Below are 25135 nucleotides of genomic sequence, written 5' to 3'. Positions count from 1 at the left end.
TCAGACACAATGTTTGGGGATCTCTTGGAATCTGAGGCTACAGCAGCAGAGGGACAAGACCCTGTTGGGATCTGAATGCTCTGCACGCTCACTATCTAGGCTCAGGTTGTTGTTGTTTAGTCATTTAGTCGTGTCCGACTCTTCGTGACCCCTTGGACCAGAGCATGCCAGGCACTCCTGTCTTCCACTGCCTGGGTTGTACATATGTGTAAATAAACCATATATCATAAAGACATCGCAATCTCTGTTGTGCCTCATTGTCCAAACACAGACCCTGGTAAGGACACAAGACCCTGGTATCTCACACCGCTCAGAGATTGGGGTGGTGTGTCACAGTATGTTTACTCAAAAGTAAACCCCAGCTTCAGGTGTGGGATCCCCTGGGGGCTGGGCAGAGAGAGAGAGACTTTGTCAGGCAAGCTCCTAAGCATGTCTACTTGGAAGCCATTGACTCAATAGCATTGACTTTCAGATAAGTGGGTTTCAGCTTGCAACCTTACTGAAAGGGAAATCCCAACTTTGGGTGTGGTTTGGACAGCATTAGCATCCTTGTAATGTAAGTCTTGGACAGAGTACAGGAAGCTTCTCTGTTTTTGAGGCGCACATCCCTTTGTTTCCGGAGTTCTTGGCCATGTCTGTGATTTTTTTTAATGCTTGAAATGATTTTCTAATTTAAAAAAACAACATTCTATTCAGGTACTTCATGTTAGTTGCTGGGTTGTACGCCGTCAGTCAAGACCAGCCTTATTTGGTGGCTGCTCATGTTTCGGAAAGGATCATTGTCAGGGTAGGTCCAGTGCCGGATACTGTCCTGTGTTTTGTTACTGCTCTTCACCTCAGCTGTGCAGTGTTATTATTGAGATTTATGGGGTGGCTTTGCTGCTGCAGTAATGGTTTCGCACTCTTTGCCCCTCCTCTTCCTCCCTTCCCCCATCTTTGTGCTTGCAGTGGGAAGCATGTTTTATTCCTGTGAAAGCTGGGATGCTAAAAAGTCCTTGCAGTTACAAGGGGCTGCCACGTGGATCCAGCCCTTGGAACTGGAATGGTCTCATAGCCTGGGCTAACTCATATGACATTTGGGAGAATAAAAGCAGGATAACCTGTGTTTACTATTTCAATCACCACGAAATCGTGGGTTGCAAATGTTCATTCAAAAGTTGGCATTTTAAAAATGTATTTGTAAAAAAAATATATTATATACCGCTGCATTCTAGAAATACATCACATCGGTTTGCAACTATATAAAACCATGCAGTAAAATCATTTTTTAAAAAATTAAAAACAAACTAAAAGCAAAATAATTAAAAACAAGCATCCAAAAATTCCACGACTGCCATGTAAACAAAAGCCCTTTTCAGGCCTTCTTGGTTTGCATCCAAGGAGAGGCACAAGACCACATATCTCAGCCTGACCCCTTTACCAGCCCACCACAACCTTCCTGTGTTGATTGGGATGGACTGAGAGGGAATTCTAACTGCACACAGCTGATCTTGGTTCCACCCCCCCCATCTCCAGACTATGCCACTCAATGTGGGAAGGTCAGGGTGGAGGGGGCTGGGGTGTCATGCAGAGTCCTGCCACCCCAGATACAAATTAAGAATGCCTGAAGAGGACTAAAATCTTAATAAGATCTGGTGCATCTGAAATCTCTGCTTAACTTGGTATGTGCAGCAAAGGCCCGTAAGAGAGAAGCTCTGCTCCGCTTTTCCTGCAATACTGGGAAGACTCAGCCATCTACTCACCGAGTTGTGGTTAACAGGCATATCAGATCATGCTCTAATTGTGAGGTGCTTGGCTCCACATACTTACAGATGGCAGAGAACGGTTAAAAACAAAGAAAGCTTCCCCCGGTGCTGTTTTGCTTGGATACAAATGGGAATCCTTGAATTCCATACTGACTGTCTGATCTTTTTTAAAATAAACGCTAATAAATCACTAAAATCTCAGCTTCGTCGTATTTTGAACACCTGCCCTAATTTTGCATTCTCATCCCACTTCCCTGAATGGTAAGATGTTCCAGCGAAATGTTATAGTGTTTACAGCACAATCCTAGGCATGTCTACTCAGAATTACGTCCGGCTGAGTTGAGTGAAATTTATTGCCAGGTGACAGAGCAATCCTAACAACAGGAAGCGGGCATAATTTAGGCCAGTGTAATTTATGCTCTTACCCTTGTTCCAAGCTTCCTTCAGGACCCTCTGGCAAGGGGCTATTGCTGGATGAAACAGCATGGAGGGTGGGCCTGAGTTTTGAGGACATGACTGAGCTGAACAGGCTTTGGAATAGGTGCAAGTCTCTTCTCATACCTTCCGGTACACCAAAGACAAAAACTAGGACGCCATCTTCTGGGATGCCATCTTTTTCTTGTGAAAGGATGGTGGCCATTTTGGACGCTATGACCTTGAGCAATTTCACACCGCGATTATCCCCTCTGAAAGTGCTTTTTTGGGCATGGCGCCCAAAGACGTGCGTTTGGGGGAGCTGCACAATATTGTGGCCCAGTAAAGCTGCTTTTTAAAGGGGAAAATTGCCTGAGATCATGGCACCCAAAATGGCCACCATCCTCTTCAGAGGAAAAAATGGGATGTCCCAGGTTTTGGGGACACTTGCCCTGTCCTGCTCAGGCCATGCCCCAGAACACCCCTTTGGGGGATTTATGCCATTGCAGATTCTTTTCTTGTTATCTAGCCAGATTTGTCTAATATCACTTGTGCACTTTTGAAAGTCACTTTGCTTTAGTAGATGCTCCCAATCCCATCCTCCATCCTGCCCCCCCTTCCCTCTCGGATAAGATTCAGTGAGGTGATTTTGGACCAGATGTTAGCTTCAGGCCTTCCCTTCCTTGCCCCCTGTTGCATTTTTAAAGTATTTCAACACACACCTTTTGGGTGAGGTTTTTACTCAGCTGTTAATTTTGCTGCGTCACAAAGAAGCATGAGGTACTAATTCCCCCCACCCCTTAGAAAACGAGTTCTGTGTTTTCAGGCCTCTAACCCTGGACAGTTTGAGAATGACAGCGATACGCTCTGGCAGCGAGGACATGTTCCTGAAACCGCCGTTTGCCACGGTCGAGTGGGAATTAACACAGACGCACCAGATGAAGCTCTGGTTGTCTGTGGAAACATGAAAGTTATGGGAGCAGTCATGCATCCATCTGACAGGCGAGCCAAACAGAATATCCAGGAGGTGAGTGAGACGGGGAAGTAATTTCCCAACACAGCAGCGCATGTTCGCATGGAGACGGCGACTGAGAGGCAGGCATTGCGTTGCGAAGTAACCAGATGTTTCATAGCTTTTGCTCATCATCTGTGCCAGAAGGGATGGGGAGGAAGGAAAAAATAAGAAGGTGCCTTGTATGGCATAAAAGTATTTTGTCCATCTAGGTCAGTATTGCCAACTCAGGCTGGCAGCAGTTATATGGGGAAGGGGTTGCCCCCATCATTTCCATCAAGTGGGAACTGAGGAACATAAGAAACTGCCTTATACAGAGTCAGACTATTGGTCCATCTCACTCAGTATTGTCTACACTGACTGGCAGCAACTCTCCAGGGTTTAAGGCAGGAATCTCCCCCAGCCCACCTGGAGATGCTGGTCATTCAACTTGGGAGCTTCTGCATGCGACAGATGCTCTACCATCTTTTCCCATCTTGAGCCTTTTAACAGGAGGTGACACTGAACAAAAAGTACGAAATTCACTAATTTATATTTAAATGATGTCTCAGTTGTCCTTCTTTGTGGTCACATCCACACCATTCATTTAAAATATATAGTTCCCCCACATATATTTTTAAAGGAACCTATCCTGACTACGTTTTGAAGTCTGTGCAGTCGTACCTTGGTTCTCAAATGGAATCCATTCCAGACGTCCGTTTGACTTCCAAAAACATTAGAAATCTAAGGCATGGCTTCCGAGTGAGTGCAGGAAGCTCCTGCAGCCACATTGGACGTTCGGCCTCCCCTCCAAAAAATGTTCGCAAGCCGGAACACTCACTTCTGGGTTTGCGGCATTCGGGAGCCAAAACATTTGAGTCACCAGGCGTTTGAGAACCAAGGTACAACTGTATCTGGGTTGCATCTAGTGGTGGTTTTGCACTAGTGGAAAGCACTTTTGTACTTGTACTAAACAGGGCACCCAACCTGCCCTATCAATTTCAACCCCCTGTGATCCCCAAAAACCTACTCCTGAGGGTTGAGGAAGCCTCTGGGATGGTATGGGATATGGCACAGATTATTTCAGTAGGTAAGCTGAAATTGGCAAAAATGGGGTACCCCACCTTGTGGAAACCCTCTCCCTAGGGCTCCCCCCCCCCCGGTGGATGCCATTGCCATTATAAGAGAACGAGGGAGGTGTTCGTGGTGAGTTCCTGCACCTCTTTTTCTAGATAAATAGCACTGCCTCACCTTTGCCTCAAAATATGAATTGGAATATGGGGGCATTAAAACTGCTTAATAACAACTAGGCATATTAACTGCGGCCACCTCAGACTTCAAAAGCACGTGCACATGAAAGCCCTTTGACATGACTTGACTGTTTTAAATATTTTAACATTCTAAGCCTTGTCTTTGGTCAATTAGGTTGACACGCATGAGCAGCTGAGAAGAATAGAACAGATGCGGCTGGTTGAATACGACTACAAGCCCGAGTTTGCATCTGTTATGGGGATTAACCAGATCCATGAAACAGGTATTTCATCAAATCATCTGTTGTTTTCAGGTCTTCAGGCATAATAATCTTGAATACACCCCAGCATCATCTTCCTTTATAACGTTGCAATGTTTGCCTTGGCAGTCAAACGTAACGCAGTAATCCAATTAATGAATGTATCAATTGCATTGTATTGTGTTTTTTAGACTGCCCTTCAATCACATCCCCAGGGCAATGGGCAAAAGAACAAAACACCTAAAATGCAAATGCGAACACAACAGCAAACCTTTACACAAGGCCCCAAGTTCAGAAAAGTGTCTGGAAAGTTGGGGGAAATAAAAAGGGGGTTGCCTAGCACAGGAAACACCTCATAGTAGCTACATGGTCAACCTTGTTAGAGAGGGTTCTCCAAAATTGTGGTGCCTCTGTCTTCCAGTAAATAATAAGGTACAAAATGTGCAGGTGGGTCAAGGGTCTGAACTGGGAGGAATAGTCCCCTGGGTTATACCAGGGACTACATACAGGCATTGCACCTAGACAAGTGGAATCTGCAACAAAATATTGCAGTGTGGAATGCTTCTGTTCGGGATTCAAATAATCAATAAATCAATAAATCAATAAGCCATGTCCTTTTTTCAGGATACTCCATTCCATACTCCCTGTTTTCCATAGCAGTCAGTAATCCATTGTTTATTAATATTTACAGTGCTTAAGAATAAAATAAAACTTCTGGCTTCTAGGTAAAGCAACAAGGAGTGCTTACAGAAGGAACCCCCTGTGAGAAATGTTCTGCTTTCGATTGCACCCCTTCTCTTATTTTTTTGTGTGAGCAGGAGTAATTGCCCAGGAAGTTCAGGAACTTCTACCAAGAGCTGTGAGAGACACTGGAGACTTAACATGTGAAAATGGAGAAAAAGTGGATCATTTCCTCATGGTTGATAAGGTAATTCTGTTTTCCTACAGTGCAGTAAACCATCTTGCTTTGAAAAAGAGAAGTTGTAAGTTCACTGTAATTAGTGTTCACGATTAGTCACATCATTTTTGAGATTCACCTTCTGGAGAAGTAATAGTCTACTCTTTGATGGCTCTGTGTTTTAATACAGCAGTGATTAGAAACAGGTGTCCCATCCAAGCAGGGAAAGGGAGAGGGCAACTTCAGAATGTTGAACTGGGGGGACCCAGAGTCAAATCCCAACTCGGCCTTGTAGTGCACAAGATGACCTTAGGTCTGGGACACTCTATTGACTTGGCCTACCTCAAAGGATTGTGGTTAAGATAAAATGGGGTTTGTGGGGGGAGAGATTCATGTACGCCACTTTGAGCTTCCTGGAGGAAAAGCAGAATATACATTGGAAATAAAAACGAGCAATAACGAGCTATTCCTTCCTTTCATTTGGATCTCCCTTTGGCCAATGTGTTATGGCAATGTTCCCAGTTGAATTAACTTCCAAGACTCTCATGAAATGGGACCAAGGTCAAACTTGAATTAAATGCTAGGCCTCATCATTTGGATCTTCATATACCTTCTTCAGGCTGCTCAAGATAAAGTAGACCTGTATTTTTCTTATCACTGTGTCCTGATGGGAGAAGAGCATTTTCACAAAGGGGAATAGGTTAACCATACGTGCATCCGTTCAGAAAAAATGTGCCGAATTTCTGGACTCCAGCTTCCATCAGCCTCAGTCAGCAAGGCCAATGGTCAGGGATGATGGGAATTGTAGTCCAACAACAGGGCATTATATTGTGTACCCCATATTAATAGTGATGTAAATTATCTGAGTGCCAGTCCTTATGTTGCCAAAAAAGCACTATCCACCTCCACAAAAGAGCAGGCACCAGCAGCCTGGGGGATGTACAAAAGAAGAGGAATGGTCTACACTGCAACTTTTTGTTTTAGCAGGCCCCTCCCCTCTTGTGGATTTCACTATGAACTTGCACAGTTTCACTTAAATGGCTGCAAGCTCTGGCACTCTGCGGGACCTTGTGACTTAATAAAACTCCAGTCTGTCTCCCTCTCCTCATATAAACTATACTTTTGTGGAGATCTGGGCATAACTGGTTGGGAAGGCATCAGATTCATATCTCCTGTGCAGGGGGACAAGAGGACCATGTCATCGATGTAATGGCTTCAAGACCATGAGTGTTTTGAAGATACCCTTCAGCGAACCAATTGTGGAATGTCTTGTCTCTGTTGATTGTGTGGGCTTTCCCAACTGTGTAGGTTTTGTTTATGCTACATATCATATGCGGCAGTACAATTTGGGCACCATAAAAAAAACCAGACCATCTCTGTGCGGCATTTACAATGGTGTTTTGTATGGCTTAAATGTACTGTGGCAGCTTAATAACATATGGAACAATAACTGCTTTATTCAAAGGCTGAATGGCAGCTTTCAATTTGCACGTTATAGTGTGGGAAAGCAGTTTGCCGAAATACAGCGATATAAATAGTATAGCATCCTGGGGGCCTTGCGTAGACAACTTCCCTCAACCATAGGAGTGGCTGCACCTCTGTACAGAAATGTGTTTGTTTGTGTGATGAGTAAGAAAAATGGGAATGAAAGGGCAGCTTGCCCAAGCCATCACAACCCTGCAAACATCTAGGAAGAAAGCCAGGATCCTGAGGGAGCATTCTTATGTCATGTGTGAGCTGCTTTCACACTCCCGTGGTTGCATTTGTGAAGAGGAACGATGTGGCTTGAGCCAATGGTGTGGCTCCTTCTAGGGAAACTTGAGAAATCCAGTCTTTGTGAATTCTCATATGACCATCAAAGATTGGACCAGGGACCTTCCATGTGAACAGTAAGTGCTAAGTGTTTAGGACTGCGCTGTACATCACACCGGAGAGAGACACATCTGCTGCTGCTGATCCCAAGTACCTAGTATGCTACCCCTGAACCCATTTCAGCTGTTGTGGGGTTAGGAGGAACAGGCGCTTGGAACTCGTTCCTCCAGAAATTAGCCTACCTGTGACTACTCTGAGAATGTATGCATACAGAAAGTACAAGGCTTTAAGGACTGTGAAGATGAGGTGAGCTGTGGAGGAGAACCCCACCCACCCATACATGATGTTGTGGAGGCATCAGCCCAGGCTTTGTACCATGGAAGGTGCTCATGGTGGAGAGGACCTCCAGGAGACACACACTGTTACCAGCTGCAAAGCCGAAGAGGTGCCTATGCTTAGTGACCTTACCCTAGCCAGGCAAATGCATAGATTGGAAGGCCAATGACTCGGTGCACTTCCTAAATATTCCAAGGCAGTTCTCAGCTCAAGAGATGTATTGTAAGATTTCTCAAGTGCTTATTTTCAGAGAAACAACTACATCTTTAAATGCATCTGGAAGAGCCAGCGTGATATAGTAGCGCAGTGTGTTGGGCCACTTATGAAGTTTGTCGTGTGGCCTTGGGTTCCAGTCATGCTCTCACAGCCTAACCTACCCCACAGGGTTGTTGTGGGGATAAAATGGGGAGAAGGGGACCTTGTATGCAAACTTGAGCTCCTTGGAAGAGAGATGGGATATAAATGCAATAAAATCAATAAGCACATTTAAAAAACAACAACAGATCAACATGGAAATGGGACCGAGTGGAGTTTCAGGTGAATTCATGAGAAAGTGTCACAGAGTAGAAATAGCAGATTTACCAGTCCCTCACTCCCCTCCTTTCTATCTCACTCTGGTGCACTCTGGAACATGTTTGGAACATGTTTCACTATGTAGCCTCATGGCCACTTCTTCATGCATTCAAATTCAAACTATATTCCCTCAATACTTTCTCAGGTTTATATAAATTGACCGGTTCATACATAAGAAACAAGGACACCTCATAGAAGGCCCACAAAGAGGACCTGGTGTTAGCTGATTCAGTGTCTGTTATCCTGCTTAGCAAAAAAATAAACAAATACTTCCCAAGCTCCCGTTTCAGAAATAGCATAAGGGGACTCTCTTCTTCCATCTGTCTTTCTCTCCCTGGGGAAGTTGTGTTGGAGTTGCAAGATAAATGGTTCAGCTGAGTCTGTTTGCACCATCTGATCTGCACAGAACGTACCGTGTGACAGGGAATTCTGAATCTGTCCATGGGAAACAGTTTGTGGAGGAAAACATTCAGAAACCTCGAATGCCTGTCACGATCTATTTAGTGTTTAGGCACAACACTAATTTAAAACAAATGTTTTAGCGTGGTGCTGCATGATGTCTTCTTGTTAGTCATTGCCTTTCCTGCACAAGTGCTCACCGGCAATTGAGTGCAGATGGCACATAATTTATTATTTTTATTATTTACATACATAACTGATCCAGCAGTTTGGGGGTTGTGGGGGGATTTTTGTGGTCTTTTTATTTTGAATAAAGGTGTTGGTATTGCATGCACTTGAACTCTCTTTAGGGTAGAACTGAGAAATCACATGCCAAGGGTAGTATCCAAAGGATTGTAAAGCTTACCCTTGTGTTTCCTGAACAGCAACATCTTCTGGTGCACGGTGAAGAGCTTTTGAAATCGACAAGAGTCTTAAAAGCAAATTGTGATTCGGTTAGTGTTGTGCCAAACTCTGCTCTCCAAATTCTCAAAAGTTTTCTTCCCCTGCAAAAGAAGCTTCCGTTTTTCTGTCACATTTTCAGAGGAAATAAAAAAGATTAGGGAAAACTTTGGCACATCATTAGTCATGATATAATGGAAGGGGAGTGAGTTTTGTGGTTTAAAAAGGCAGAAATAATACCTTCAGAAAGCCATCTAGGATGCTCAGCTAAGGTAATTCCTTTCTTCACATCTTATTTATTGATGGGATTCTTTGTGTTTCTTTCAAGGACCAAATTTTCATGGAGAATGTGGGTGCAGTGAAGCAGCTTTGCAAATTAACAAACAATCTTGAAGTCCGGATAGAAGAGTTGGAAGCGTGGAATAAAAAACTAGCCAGACTGAAACAGATAAACAGCTTGAAGTCAACAACATCCAGTGAAAAGAACGCAAGAAGGTATCTGCATTTCTCCACAGGGCACACAGCCAAATTCACCAGCTTCCTTAACATGTTACACATAGCCTGTATATCTAAAGGTAGAGCTGAATTCATAGGACGACAAGTTTTGGATACTTCAGGAACATTTTTCTGTTTTATTGTTTAGACTGCAACTTGTTTCAGAGCACTTAAAAAAAAAAAAAGTAAGGTGGTTGAGGGAGCAATCCCAACTGAGGCTGGAGAGGTATGCAGTGCCAACCTGGCACAGGAAATAGACTGGGGCTTTGGTTCCTTATCAGCCTTGCTTGAGCCCAACAAGCCCCATTTTTGAGAGCTATAGTGACTACCCGCTAGCAGCCCCAGGTACTCTGCCATATCATCAGTGGTGGAGTTCAGTGGACACCTCTGCAACATCTTACCCTTTTCCAGCAATGTGCATCAGGGATTGGTACTCACCCATAGCTATCGCCATGCTCAGATTTGCCCTTTGATACTCATGATTTCTGAAGAGTCCATTGTTTTGGCAAAACTGTTTCTAGTCGCATACTATTTTCATGCAAATGGAATGCACTCCAAATGTCCATTGCAGCTTCCATGGAAGAAATAATAATAATAATAATAATAATAATAATAATAATAATAATAATAATAATTTATACCCTGCCCATCTGGCTGGGTTTCCCCAACCACTCTGGGTGGCTCCCAACACATTATTAAAAACAGAATAAAACATCAAACATTAAAAACTTCCCTAAACAGGGCTGTCTTCAGATGTCTTTTAAAAGTCAGATAGTTGTTTGTTTCCTTGACATCTGGTGGGAGGGTGTTCCATAGGGTGGGCACCGCTACTGAGAAGGCCCTCTGCCTGGTTCCCTGTCACCTCACTTCTCGCTGTGAGGGAACCTCTAGAAGGCCCTCAGAGCTGGACCTCAGTAGAACTATAGGGGTGAAGACGCTCCTTCAGGTCTACTGGGGTTTGTTAGTCTAACCAATGTTTCAGCATGAGAAACAATCTTTGATGGCATTCATCTGAGCAAGCTAACAACAGGATTCACCTCCTTGTTGATTTTCCCTTCTAATATTCTTTTTTTATCACTTCCTGCGATGAATTCACAAAATAAAGCATTTTTAAAAAATATGTATTCCAGGATTTTTAGCCAAGCTGCTTCTCGTTTACCATCAAGAAAATCAGCTCACATAAAGGTGAGTGAAAGTAAGAACATAGATTGCGAATAACTCTCCAATGTGTAGGTAAAAAGACTGTCAATTTAAACAGAAAACCTGTTGAATTGGTTATAATCTCTTAAAAAGGAAGGGGGGGCACACCTGGAAATCACCTTGCTTCCAGGTAGGAACAAGCATGGGGAAGTTGGGGAAAGGGTACATGCTCTGCATGCAGAAGGTCAAATCCTGGCTCTTCTAGGTAGGACAATAGCATCTGGGGCTACAGTCCTGGAACCTTCAAACTGCAGCTTACTTCTGAACAGATGTATAAAAGAATGCATTGTAGGTTGCTAAAGCAAGTGAGCTCCACTGCATGCTGTGGGGGAAGGACAAATAATTTTTAAAAAGAGCAAATTTTTTTGCAGACACCTCAACTCAGCAATTGGTTGTCTCAGGCAGCTGATTTTGGATGTAAGGAAAGGGCAGCATATGGTTTGTTATTCAGTCCCCCCCCCCTCCGGCTTGGGTCAAGACTTAGTTCCACTGAAATCCACTGAAATTAGACTTGTGGCCCATTGATTTCAGTGGTTTGACTCTTAAGCCTGGGTCCAACCCCTTGCATTTTTATTCCCAGTGAGAAGTGCTTGTGGGATCTTCTGCCTAGAGGTACCAAAGGAACTTTAACAGGAGTTGAATAGTTTTCATTGTTGATTCTGAGCTGTACTCACACAAAAATATTCTGATGATGAACACTGCCTGCTCCACATAGGCATTATGGATTAAGCCCATGCTCCTTCCTTCCTTCTTCCTCAGGTGTGTTCTCCAGAGAAAAATCAGTCATGGTCCAGCTCCAGGATCTTCCAGATAACTGTGATTGCCTTGGTTGCAGTTATGGCAGTCTGGTAAAGAAAAGCATATTATTAATGAGATGCTGGGATGTAATTTCAGCATTGCACAAGCAAGGTTCTACTTGTGCAATGGGACTTACTTTTCCTCTCTGCCCCTCCATGTGTTATCACATCTGTCCTGGAGGGTCCCTCAACCCTCTGGACCAAATTTTGAAGGCTGCAAGAAGGAAAGGAGAGGAAATTCAATTGTGCAAGTGGAAGTCTGTTGTGCAAGCAGAACAGCAGCACTGGATACAACCACTTGGTTGTTTTCTTCATCAGTTCATTCATAAAAGCTTTTTGTAAAATAAATAAATAAACATGGTTTATTGTTATAGGGAAGAACACACACACACATGTACACATTTAAGTGGTGGTGATAATCATCAACACCATCAGACTTCATTTCTTTGATTCTAATATTAAGTGCTGGTTTAATGAAATAAATGATAACTGAGGCTCCTAATAGAACTTCAACAATGGGGAGGAGATATTTCAAAGATTTTGCTTCTTCTGTATTATTATTATTTTTTGTATATGATGATAGATGTCAATCTATGGAATAAATGTCTCATTACAGTGTTCTGTCGATAGCCACCATTTACATCCTTAGCATACCCGACCCAGTCATGGCCAGTTCTACAAGCAGGCAAGTAAATGATTTGTCGCTCATTTGAACTTTAATTGTTTGCTCTTTGTGATGCTCTGGAGTTGGGCAGATAGCAGCCTATTTAAAGCGTATAAGCATTAAATGAAAAGGATTGGCAAGCCTCCATAGAGATGCAATTGCACTCTTTGGGAGCAGTCACTTTTATGTGCGTGTTTCCCACTTGGTGCTAGCAAAGCATACTTGAATATGCTTATATACCCTTGTTGCTGCTGTGTTAGAGTAATAGCTGCATGGTTTTTTTATATGCTAATGTGATTTTATCAACCTTTCCCAGCAATTCAACAAGTCTGATAACACTCCCTCCACCCACCACTTTGACAGGTACTGTGCTTTACGCTGTTATTTGAGGCTGAAAAAATGTTAATAGAGTAAATCTAAAAACTGTACCCTGCATTGATGGAATTTGGCAGGTGACACAGAATTCTGCATCCTCAGAACCATGACCTTCATTGTGCTGTTTTTTTTAAAAGCCCATGAGGTAGAGCCAGCAGAGCATGAGTGGACATCCACTCATACAACAGGATTTATCCTCCTCTCTTCAGTCCTGAAAAGCCTTCCATTCCTCCTAAATCTGCTCCATAGGGGTTGGGAGATGCCCTCAGAACAGATGTTTGGGGTGTGTTTGCAGGGATCTTGGGGGGTGAGTAAGAGAAACAGGAAGTGTAAATGGAATTCTACTGTGCAAACAGGCGGGCGTCATTGGACGTTGCCCCATATTTCTAGGCTATAAGGCTGAAGAAGTACACTTAGAAATATATGGACAGCACTATACATCAGACTCACAACTTATGCTCACTTTACATATGCAACCTTATGCAGTGGGCAGGAAATAAAGGGAGATTGGGAGAAACGATTCCCTGCTCTCCCTTTATTTATCTTCCATTTATTTATTTTGCACTTATTTATTTTCCACACTCCCAGCAGGTTTTTCTTCCTTACCAGCCTCTGGGAAGAAGGTGTGAGGGCTCTGGAAGCATCCCAGAGCCTGGTAAGGAAGATGGCACATCACTTACAATATAAAGCCACAAAAATATTGAACATAGTAACAAATGAAACAATAAACCCCCAGGGGCTTCTGGGAGCTCCTGACTTTGCATGATGTTGTCTTTGAGCATGGATCCCCCCAGAACTGAACCCTCACTTAAGTGGCATGCCAATTGTGTAATATTTCTGAAGGCAGGTATGTGGGTCAAAATTTCCCATTGTCGTGGTGTGCACTGCTACTCAATGTGGAGAGCAGAAGTAGAATGAATTAACTGTTGAAAAGAAGCAAATCTGTTTGAACTGAAAAATTAGAATGTATTGACACACCCAAATTTCGCTATGTTAAAACTGGTGAAGGTGATATGTGTGTCACTCATGGATTTCTTCTACTGTAGTGACCAGATACAGCACAATGTCTTCAAGCCCCAAACCTACTGGCGTCATTCCTGAAGTGAATTTTTGTGGCATTTTACCTTGTCAGGAAACTTACTGCTGTCCAAGTCATCAAACAGTAAGAAAAGACCTAAATTATCAGAAGGTGAAGGCAAAGGAACATAGTAAGTTAAATAATGAATGGATGTTGCTACTACTTACAAGAAGGCAATTTCTGTGGCAATTTCTGTGATTGTGGTGATTGTGAAAATGGTTGCTGAGGATAGATCTCTCCATGTAGCTGTGTGCCTACACTTGCCCAATGACGATAATGTGGAGACAAAATTAGCACTTTGCTGAAATCTGTTCTCAGTTTCTCAGAAGTTTTATTTCTCTGTGAAAGATTATTTTTCAGTTTTTCTGTTTCTTTCTCAGGGAACATGAGGATTCCTTGAGAATTTCAGGGGGTGGGGGTATGCAGCTTACCTTACTGCTGCAAGGTGTTCAAAGGTGGATTATGTGTTTTTCTTTCTGCAGCCTCCCTGGCTGGCCCATCTGAAAAAAAAAACAAAACAGACCACAAGAGGAGTTACTCATGTTATCTTTCTCTGGGCTTTCGCTGATGTGCTGGTGACCAGAACAGATAATGCTTTCAGACCAGCACCAGGGGCTGGCTGAATATATTTTGCTATCTGAGGCAAATATGGGGAACCACACCCCATTCTATATCCTGGAAAGTGGCCAGACTGGTAGCTAAAACCTACTTCAAGTCTGACAAAGGGACAGTCTGCTCCCCCACTGTAGCTGAGAGCAGCAGGCTAGCTTAGGACAGTATTCTTCAACTATGGATCTCCAGATGTTGTGGGGCTATAACTCCTCTGACACCTGACTACTGGCTAAACTAACTGAGTGGACTAACTGAGGATGATGGGAGTTGTAGTTCCCACAACACCTGGGGACCCAAGGTTGAAGGACACTGGCCTATGGAGCACACTGCAGATCACATGACACACACAGCTCTGTTCTCTCCTCCACCTCCCCACCATGTAAGGTCTGAGGCCACCATCTCACTCTACTTAACAGTGGAGCTGACCCTGGCTCATCCTGCCGGGACTTGCTGCTGCACCCCCCAACACCTAATTCGCTTTATACTTTTGTAAATAAAACAGAGTATTGCAATGCAAACTGTATACAGTATTCAATTGCTTATTCTCTTCTCCAAATGGAATGGTCCTTGAGAAACTGAATATGACCTCTAGAGTGTGAAAAAAGTCCCCTTTCATAAAATGAACTGTCTTCAGAATAGAGCATCTGCAAGCATCCTTCAAACCTGTGCTTGGAAAACTCATGCAGAAGCTCATTTTGCTGTATTTGTTTTTGTCATATAATTGTTTCAGTTTGTGAAGGCCTCTATTCTTTCCTCAGGAACGAAAAGGAAAGTACTGCCAGGAAACAACTGGTTTGAGAAGCCTGACCTTGGAAATGACTGTAAAGTATTTTTTTATTTCCTTTGAAAAATAAAGTTCCTCAAAACCCTTTTGGTTACTTTAAAATGTTGATCTAGTTTAGAGAACTAGTTTAGAGAACAGAGTCGGTCACGACTGGACCTAATGGTCAGGGGTCCCTTTACCTTTACCTAGTTTAGAGAAGTTATGCATTGCCAGGGCAGCTGGCGCATCTTAGTCTCTGTGGTCCATTACGATTTCCTCCTGGGGATGTCACCCACAACTTGGCTGAATGGGTCGTGTTCTCCTCCACCTCTTCCTTTTGCCTCCCGTTACCAGCAGGAACGGGGAGAAATTTGAATCAGTTTGCATTTAAAGGTAAACCTACCTAATCTGCACTTTTTGAAACAATCCTTGGGGCTCCTTCATATAGAAGCATAGAATTGTAGGGTTGGAAGGGACCTTGGGGTCATCTAGCCCAATCCCCTCAAATGCACCATCTGGTTAACAGCCAGACACACTGACCCATTGCTCCACTAAGTCCCATCCTTTTTTTCTGACACAATTTGTACATGTGTTTTCAAAATGGTACCACATTGTTGTTTTCACATGTGGTGTGATTTGGATGAAATTGTGTGTATATCAGAGTTACAATTCCAGAGGACTCTTCAAAGTTAATATGTCTTCCAAATGCTTGACTTTTGCTTCATGCGAAAAATCATAAGGCAAAGTCACTGCCATTAATAGGGTGTTATGTACTAAGCTTGGATCCTATAACAATAGGGATGTAGGATCCTAGAATGCAACAACTGATTGGCTTGCAGGAGAAGACCAATCAGGCTCCAGGAGGAAGTTAATCAGCCTATTAGGCTGGTAGGATACTAGCATGCAACAACTGATTGGCCTGCAGGAGAAGACCAATCAGGCTCCAGGAGGGAAGCAGAATCAGCCAATCAGACGGGACTCATTGTGTAAATAATGTATATAAAAGCCTGGGGTTTAGGGGGAAATTCAGTAACTGTTTTACAAGCTGCAATAGAGCATAAAATCACTGCAGGCCTCCGAGTATATTTCATAGGGCCTTTCACCAGGAGTGCCAGGGTGAGGGCAGAGGGCAAAGGCAGCTAATGGAATGGGGAGCCGGTTGTAACAAAAAAAATTCATAATAAACTTTTCATTATTATTGTGTGTGCATTTTTTAAAAAAAGTTTCTTCATGCCAAGTGTCTATAATCATGAAAACAGTTCTTCTTCCTTTCAGGGACTGACACATCAATCATCTCTATGCAGATCTTAGAGACGCAACAAAAAATAGATCGCCGTTATTGTCGCAAAAACCTGCAGTGTGGGTGGGTAAAATTGTTTCCTTACATCTCTTTGTCTAATGCAGCACAGAGTCTCAATATGTTAAGTTGAGCTAAGGATTTTGCTGCTGCAGGCGGGCCACTCTGAAAAACCAGTAGGGATGGAGGGGAAATTTTATTCAGCATGCACTTAAAGCCAAATCCGACAAATTTCTGAAACATTATGCGGACTGAAACACAGCTATCCTTCAGCAATTGCACTTAATCTGAATTTTGCAATGAAGTTGTTGAAGCAGCCAGTGTTTGCAGAATTGCATGTATTAGGGGAAATTGCTTGCAAAAATTGGTACATCGATCAAAACTACATATAAAAATGTATTTGTTAAGAGAAATTTGCACTAGAATGCAGATGAGTTTTTATGAGGATTTTAAAAAATTGCCAAGTTGCTGTGAAATGTGGAAAACTGAAGTTCAGATTCGAAAAAACGAGAAACTGAGAAAACGGATCTAGGAATCCCTAGCTGTCAGTTGGTTTTACCATAACTTATAGTTAACTCAACAGAGATTAGCTATTTGGAGAGGGAAATTCTATACCTGGGAGTAAAGTGCCATTGAATTCAATGAGACTTCCTTCTGAGTAGACATATGTAAGGTGATAGTGTCATGCCTCCACAATTAATGGTGCAAATATTTTCATCTAAGAACAAAAAAAGTGATACTGCATGCTCAGGAAACTGATTTAATAAATAATAATGATAATCATCACCATCTGTACATGGGGATGCAGAATCTTCAGAAAGGCAAGATTTTCTAAATTTTGTTTTTGCTTTTAGTTCATATCCTAGCTCAATCATGCTCCTGTCATTTATTTCAGCTGTTTTTAATACTGAATTTTAAAGTGTTGTAACGGGACCTGTTGCTGAAGGTTGGATCATAATTTGCAAGAGGATGGCTGAATTATTTTACCTGTTGCTCACTGCTGTTCTCAGTTTTAAAAGCAGGCTACCTTGCTATTCTGTGCAGTGAAGGTGATTGTCTCAAAGTGCCTCCCACTGAAATTGTTGCCCAGTTATGCTACTGGGAACTGTTCATTGCTATTTCCCATTATAATAGTTGATAAGGTTGCTTAAGGCTGTACTTTGCAGTCTCCAGTTCATATAGCTGATTGGCTCAGCATTTGACGTTTTTTTCCCCTTTTATTGATATTTGCCTAGAATTTCAAAATATTGAATGCCATTGTCACTATTTATTATTTTAGGTCTGGAAATTATAGTTACATTGTTCCCATTAACAAACACACACCTGTCATAGTGAAAATCTCTCTGGAAATCAAGTAAGTACACAGACAGATTTTGCTATAGATAAACTTTTTTTTTTTAACCTTATCTGTTATTATGTATATGGTATGAATGAAGATTGTGCCCAGATCTTAACAGATCCTAATGAAACGGCAAGGATGAGAAAGCACAAACCGAAATTTACAAAAGGCCTTTAATGGTTCACATTCTGCTGGAAACCTCAGTTGGCCTTAATGGAGCTGGGTTGAGTCCTTAAAGCCAATTCATGTGTTGCGCTTGGCTGCTGATGTTTACAGTAGAGACCCCCTGTGAGTGCTGACGTTGAGTGTACTGGCCGTTGAATCTAACTTCAGCTCATCACTGATGATGGGACAGCATCTTCCACTGAACCTGCGAGCAGCTGACTAATATAGGAGGTCCTCCAACATCTCCCCTCTTCTCCCTATCCTCCAGCAATCCACCAGCCTAGGCAGCTGCTTCACTCTGCCTAATGGTGGGACTGGCCCTGAAAGTCCATCATTCAAACATTCACAAAATTTGATTTGCACTATTGATATGAGTTACCCCCTGCTATGCTATGGTACTCCTGGAAGTAGATTATTCACTTGATCTGCAAAATGGGAATGCAAGCAGTCATATATGAACTGGCCCATAGAATTTAAACTCAACATTTCCAAATTGCTATGATCCCATTTCCATGTCGATACACTCTTTTGAGCAGCTATATTGTTAGAATTAGCATTGATTTTCAGTGGAATTCTGTCTCCCAATATGGAGCCACGCATTTGCCTTGGGTGCTTTGCTTGTTAAACTCCATAGGTCTTATTTCGTATATTTTTTAAAGCAGTACTATAGAATCTTGCAGCTTTTAATATTATCCTTGTTCCTTGAAGTACAACGGAACCACTCATTATCTTTCAATGCAAAATCGCCTTTGGAAAGTCTTGCTTTCGTCTTCCACAACAAACCCGTCATAAGAGGGAACCCTTTCCAGAAACTACACAGGTACTTAGTTCTGTTGTCTCTTCCATACAAGGAGTTTTATTTACTTCATCTGTCAGTTAAAAAACAACTAGAAGGAAGCACTGCCCACTGCTGTTATATTTTCTGGAACCTAGGTAGGCTCCAGCTCTTGGAAATAATACAACAAAGGCTTGTAAACAAGCAAGATGTGTTTCCCTTGAGTTAGGATAAAGTACTAATTCTCATTCTGACCTTGGCAAACCCCAGAACTGCCATAGCCTTAGAAACTCCAGCTTTCCCACATGTGTAATAGGAATGTCAGAAAATTCTGATGAAAATGGGAAAGGAAGCGGAAATTACTGCAGTTTGCGTATTTGTCTGTGGTCAATGAAATGAATGCAATTGGTATTCATTCACGTTGCTCTTGTTCTTGATGTGCACAGATGATATGTAATTAATGGCTTTTTTTACGTGTTGACGATGTTTCCGTTACATTGAAATGAATGTAAGTTATGTAAATTGCTACCTAAGTTATGTGCGCTAACCAAAACTTATGTAACTTATGTGAAATAGTAGACAGCAAGACAAATAATGTATTATTTGGTGAAAACTGAACTGCAGCAGAATGGAAACAGTGCTGCTTGCAATGACTACATGTCCAGATGGAAATGGTTGCCTTCTTACTTCCCTAATGTGCATTTGCAGCAATAGACATACATGCAAGTTTCATTCCCTATCATCTTCCCCCTCCCTCCCTCTCTCTTATTTGGTTATATAGGGATTCCATCATATCTGGTATCTCCCTGTAAGCTCGTTCCATGACAGTGCTTACCATTTTCGTGTTGCTGCTCCCGTAAGTCTTATTATTATTATTTTTTATAAAAGACTAAAAAAGAACAAAACATTTAGCTATGATTATTGGATCTATCTTAATCTTACTTTATTGTTTTGTCCCACCAGGATCTTGCAGACTGTTCAACGGATCCTAACTACGCTGGGATATTTTTCACTGATTACTTCTTCTATTTCTATCGGAACTGCATCTGAAAGGATGGCTTTAACTCTCCCTGAAAAGAATGGGGATGGGGATGGGGAAATCTTTAGTGCTGCTGAAAGCTTGTTTGCCACATTAATTCTTCCTGGCAAACACTTAATGAACTTCTGTTTTATGCCCTTGTTTTGGGAATATCAAATGGGAGTAAATAAAACTGAAGCATTTTGTTGTTTTGTGAGGTATTCATAGAAGCTGCTAGTAAAACTGTGTGATTGCTGATGATTCAAAGGCGAGCACATGAGCCGACTTCAGTTTAAGCTGATTTCCCGCAGTAAGACACAATTGGCTTAAATCCAACTATCTGTCTGATCTAGTTTGTGGACTGGGCTGTAATCATTCATTTTAATGGTGCAATAGAGTAACAGAGTAATTGGACGGAAACAATCTTATTTTGCAGAGCCTCTCGGCATGTTTAACTGGCCCCCTAACCAAAGGGAAAAACAATTGGATTTCTAATGGGATTTGTGCCCCATTCACAATATTGTGCTCTTGCAACCCACGCTAATCAATTGGAGGGCAACGGGGAAACCTACAGTGTGAACCAAATGACTTTTTCTTATGTCACCTATAAATGTGCTTTGTAGGAATGTATCTTGAGCTGATGCTGTTACAGCCTTCTCCCAATAGTATAGGCACCCCTCCCCTCACATGTGGGACTACACACGGACATGTGGTGCCGGGAAATAAATAAATAATTCAATTCAAACTTGGAAATGGCAGGAGAGAGCTGGTGAGCCCTCATGGCTTGCAAGGAGACCCTCCCTGGAGCCTGAAGAGAATGTCATTTAGGGTAGAGCAACCCCTGAAGAGACTGGAGGCACAGCGGGGCTTTGTTTAGGCTGCTCAGCCTCCCCACCTGACAGCTGATGTGCGGGGCGGCATGGCAGCTGCAGTCATTTCCCCACGCCTCCTCCAGCCTCCAGCCAGCCCCAGAGCTTCAATTGTTGGATACAGTGTTTTTGGTCTAGATTGGAGAGACAACAGCAGAGAGGGTGTTTAGAGGAAGCTCCCCACTTATGTGATTTTCGCCTATGCGCATGGGGACCCAGAGCGTAACTTCCGCGTAAGTGGAGGGGGTGTGTGCCTGTCCAATTACAATACTCGTGTCTAAATATGAATGTTTAGATAGGCCAGAGTAATTTTACATGGGCAACCAGGCCATGGCAGCACAAATGGTGCATGTACAGCCCATGTTTAAAAAACACCCCATATTTTTTGTGGGTGCTGAAAAGCCTAATCTTATATCTACAAAACAAACATTTGGTATTAGCTGAAAGGGCCCTGTTTTGTGTTGTGTCCTCTGTGGAAACATTTTTTTACAGAATTCGAGCTCTGCACAGGTTTTGGCAATTTTAGCGGTTTGTGACTATGGGGGTTCTACACACCTTGCTGTCGGGGCTCTTTGTGCAGGCCTGCAGCAGGGTTTCTTTCTAGGCCAGGAAAAAAAGGATTATGCTTGAGGGGACAGCATGCAGTTAATTCACTCTGTATGAATAAAACACAATCTTGACCCACTTTATTCCAGTTACTAGAGAATTGACAGAATTGCAGAAACGTGTATTTATATATATGTATATCTACACAAACAAATGTACACACAAAGTAAATCAATGTGGGGTAAAAATCACAGCCTTTTATTTCTCTCTGTCTTAAATCCAGAGAGCATGCGTGTCTCTTGACAGTTGGCTATCGTTTCCGTTTGTTGAGAAGGAGCAGCAATGAAATTGCATTCACTTTCGCAAGGTCATCTTTGTATTTTACATAGCGAATTCACACCATACATGTAAAGCACATTTAATGCACATTTAAAACACAAGGCCTCCTGCAAAGAATCCTGGGAACTGTAGTTTTTAGGGGAGCTGGTAATTATAGCTCTGTGATGCATGAATTACAGTTCCTAGGATTACTAAAGGGGGGGTAGCTATGTGCTTTACAAAATCCATATACCACTTGATTGTGACAAAACCTTTGGTGCCCAAACAAGCAAACCGCATTTCTGATCCTGTTGGCAAGGACCCATTCCCAACCTGTCCCTAGTGTGCTCTAGACCACATGAAGTCTGTTTCCTGCTCTCTGTTTGCCCCCTGGAAGATGAAAAATTATAAGGGCTCAAGCTGAAAGCATCATTAAATGTTAATCTGCCAGGGCCGGCGAGGTCAGTTTGTGTTGCTGAATGTAGCGACAGATGGAGAGTCCTCTGTGAAATAATGCAGCTTTGCCAAAAGCTGTCAGTACATGAGCTGTCTGTCATCCTGCACATGTTCTCACCATGCGCCCTATAAACAGGGAATGTGAGCTGGATGGGGAAGCTCACAAAGAGATCACCAGCGGATCTAGATGGTCTCATTACGGAGCTTCTAACTATGGAAAAACTTGCTCTTGGTAGTCTGGAGGTGGCGGGGACAAAGAAAACAGATGCAGGAACACACGTTTCCCATTTCTTTCTTTTAAAATCCCCCCCCCGTAAGAATAAATATTAAACATGTATTAATCTATATTTAAACTTCAGGGTAGATTTAAGGTAAAGGTAAAGGTAAAGGGACCCCTGACTATTAGGTCCAGTCATGGCCGACTCTGGGGTTGCGGCGCTCATCTTGCTTTATTGGCCGAGGGAGCCAGCGTACAGCTTCTGGGTCATGTGGCCAGCATGACTAAGCCGCTTCTAGTGAACCAGAGCAGCGCACGGAAACGCTGTTTACCTTCCCACTGGAGCGGTACCTATTTATCTACTTGCACTTTGACGTGCTTTCGAACTGCTAGGTTGGCAGAGCAGAGACCGAGCAACAGGAGCTCACCCCGTTGCGGGGATTCAAACCACTGACCTTCTGATCGGCAAGCGCTAGGCTCTGTGGTTTAACCCACAGCGCCACCCGTGTCCCTAGGGTAGCGTTTAATTTAGGATAAACTTTCCACATTCGTTCTCAACAACTCTGTGATGCATGTTTTAGTGATATCCTTTTTACAGACCGGCAACTAAGGTTGGGAGCTTTGTCCAGGGTTATTGGTGGAATGAAGTCTTCTCAGAGGACCGTTCTAAAATATATGACGCAGGATGGTGATGCAGGTAAGAACATAAGAGCCCTGCAAGCAGGACCAGAGGGAAGCAGCACAGTCTCTGCTTGTGATTGCCAGCAACTGGCATTCAGATGCATCCTGCTTTCAGCAGTGGATGTAGAACATAGATATATCCCTGCTGGTAGCCTTTGTGGGCTTTATCTTCCCTGGACTGAGTCATCCAAGTTGGTGGCTCTATTAGACAATAGTTTGACTATGTGTTGAGTAAAGAAGTGCTTTCCTTTGCCTGTCCTGAATCTTCTAACGTTCAGCTTCATTGGGTGGTCCCAAGTTCTCCCAAGTGCTTCTTGGGAGAAAAACAATGACAAACCTAGACAGCATCTTAAAAAGCAAAGACATCACCTTGTCAACAAAGGTCCGTATAGTTAAAGCTATGCTTTTCCTAGTAGTGATGTATGGAAGTGAGAGCTGGACCATAAAGAAGGTTGAATGCCAAAGAATTGGTGCTTTTGAATTATGATGCTGTCTTGGACTGCAAGAAGATCAAACCTATCCATTCTGAAGGAAACCAGCCCTGAGTGCTCACTGGAAGGACAGATCCTGAAGCTGAGGCTCCAATACTTTGGCCACCTCATGAGAAGAGAAGACTCCCTGGAAAAGACCCTGATGCTGGGAAAGATGGAGGGCACAAGGAGAAGGGGACGACAGAGGACGGGGTGGTTGGACAGTGTTCTCGAAGCTACCAGCATGCGTTTGACCAAACTGTGGGAGGTAGTGGAAGACAGGAGTGCCTGGCGTGCTCTGGTCCATGGGGTCACGAAGAGTCAGAAACGACTAAACAATAACAACAAGTTCTAATATTATGAGAGCAGGAGAACATCTCCCTATGCACTTTCTCTATACCATGTATACTTTGAGTCACCTCTAACATACTCTCTCTTACTTGCCTTTTTTTCTAAAAAGAAAAAAGAAAGAAAAAGCCCCATATAACACCCCCATATTTGTGTAGCTGCCTCACAATTTGGCTAAAAGAGACTGAGCTACAAATCAGGAGGTGCCTGGCTCAAATCTTGCCTCTGCACGAGTGCAAAAGAGACTGGGATAGCTCAGCTGGTAAAACACGAGACTCTTAATCTCAGGCTCATGGGTTCAAGCCCCGTGTTAAGCAAAAGATTCTTGTATGCCAGGGGGTTGGGCTAGATGACCCCTGTGGTTCCTTCCAACTCTGCAATTCTATGACTCCATTCTAATAGGCACATTGGATTTCTTCTGATTATTTTGCCATAAATCTGCCACTGTGCTTCATTACCGGCATTTATTTTTCACTAGGTTGGGTTGGGTGTGCCCGCCGTCCTGTTCTTGAACTAAAACCATTTTTCTCAAGAACCACTTAACCAGACTCCGGGAGCCTTTTTCTTTAAAAAGTGCTTGCATGAGGAGTAGGTCATGCACAGTTAAATGCATAAATATTTCAAGCTGATGGAACCTAAGCAGCAGTCGTGCAGGAGTGAAAGAGCACAGCAATTACAAACGTTAAGTGGCGGTTGTTGTAGTGCCACATTACGTATGACGCAACAGTACCACTGAAGCTTCACAAAGCCTCTGTCAGTTGAATGCTACACACGCAATAGCGAGAAGAGCTTGCAGTCTGTGCGTAATATGCATTTTTGTATTCTGTTATTTTCTCGGTTAATTCATGCTCTCCAAATGAGAGTTGTGCTTTCAACACTCCAGTGCCAAGGATCACATCAAGAGTTCTACCGCAGGGTTGCCAAATTTCAAGAGACAGAAAGTGCCGCCCGAGCTGCCCACATCGGAGCCTGAACAAGAGCCACCCGGCACATTTTTTTTTTTTTTAAATACCCAAATCCAGTACATTTGATTTAAATGGTAAAATTCCCCCCGGAGGGGCATGTAGGACCACCAAAAGAGGACATGTCCGGGAATTCCTGGACATATGGCAACCCTATATCTATCATTTCCATTATTATATAGATAGGTTGTTGAAGATTTGCCACTGCCTGCTTTATTCATTGGTGGGTCAAATATGGCCCTGCTGGCCACTGATTTAAATGCTCAAACAATTCATTCCTCTTTTGGGTTAAAGTTCAACCACCGAAGATGTGCTCAGTGGGGGGATTATCATATAATTACATTATTGACAGTTCAAAATACAGGACAGCAGCGGCAGTTTTCGAAGTGGCTGGCTGTGCGCCATATGTCACCGTAGGCTGCAATCCTATTCAGAGGCGTGCCTAGGTTCCCTTGTGCCCTTGGCAAGGAGATGTGGGCCACTCTGAGCATTGGAAGAGTGGCCTGGGGGACTGCACAGGTGGGTTCCTAGCCATTCTGAGCCAGATTGGAGAGAGGTGATTTTTGTGGCT

At 43.0% G+C, this 25135-nt stretch overlaps 1 protein-coding gene across 2 annotated transcripts in view; it reads left to right on the top strand.

Annotated features, from left to right (window-relative positions):
* MYRFL (myelin regulatory factor like) overlaps positions 1 to 19901 on the top strand; it is a 37775-nt gene extending 17874 nt beyond the window's left edge. Inside the window, exons 10-25 of one of the 2 annotated variants that reach the window (XM_081878536.1) lie at positions 697 to 787; positions 2986 to 3186; positions 4576 to 4684; positions 5479 to 5588; positions 9448 to 9614; positions 10745 to 10799; positions 11574 to 11662; positions 12228 to 12296; positions 12592 to 12638; positions 13697 to 13858; positions 15099 to 15161; positions 16379 to 16466; positions 17680 to 17754; positions 18613 to 18724; positions 19461 to 19535; positions 19643 to 19901. In XM_081878536.1, the coding sequence (XP_081734662.1) occupies positions 697 to 787; positions 2986 to 3186; positions 4576 to 4684; positions 5479 to 5588; positions 9448 to 9614; positions 10745 to 10799; positions 11574 to 11662; positions 12228 to 12296; positions 12592 to 12638; positions 13697 to 13858; positions 15099 to 15161; positions 16379 to 16466; positions 17680 to 17754; positions 18613 to 18724; positions 19461 to 19535; positions 19643 to 19729 (1600 nt within the window). In that variant the 3' untranslated portion in view covers positions 19730 to 19901. Of the gene's footprint in view, positions 1 to 696; positions 788 to 2985; positions 3187 to 4575; positions 4685 to 5478; positions 5589 to 9447; positions 9615 to 10744; positions 10800 to 11573; positions 11663 to 12227; positions 12297 to 12591; positions 12639 to 13696; positions 13859 to 15098; positions 15162 to 16378; positions 16467 to 17679; positions 17755 to 18584; positions 18725 to 19460; positions 19536 to 19642 lie in introns of those variants that run through there. The other variant, XM_081878537.1, reaches the window with a different exon arrangement.
* Positions 19902 to 25135: the final 5234 nt, after the last annotated feature.

This window comes from Podarcis erhardii, assembly GCF_964252035.2.
Source record: "Podarcis erhardii genome assembly, chromosome: 10".
NCBI classification, from domain to species: domain Eukaryota; kingdom Metazoa; phylum Chordata; class Lepidosauria; order Squamata; family Lacertidae; genus Podarcis; species Podarcis erhardii.
Note: the sequence above shows the minus strand (reverse complement) of the source record. Positions and strands in the feature narration are given on the sequence as shown.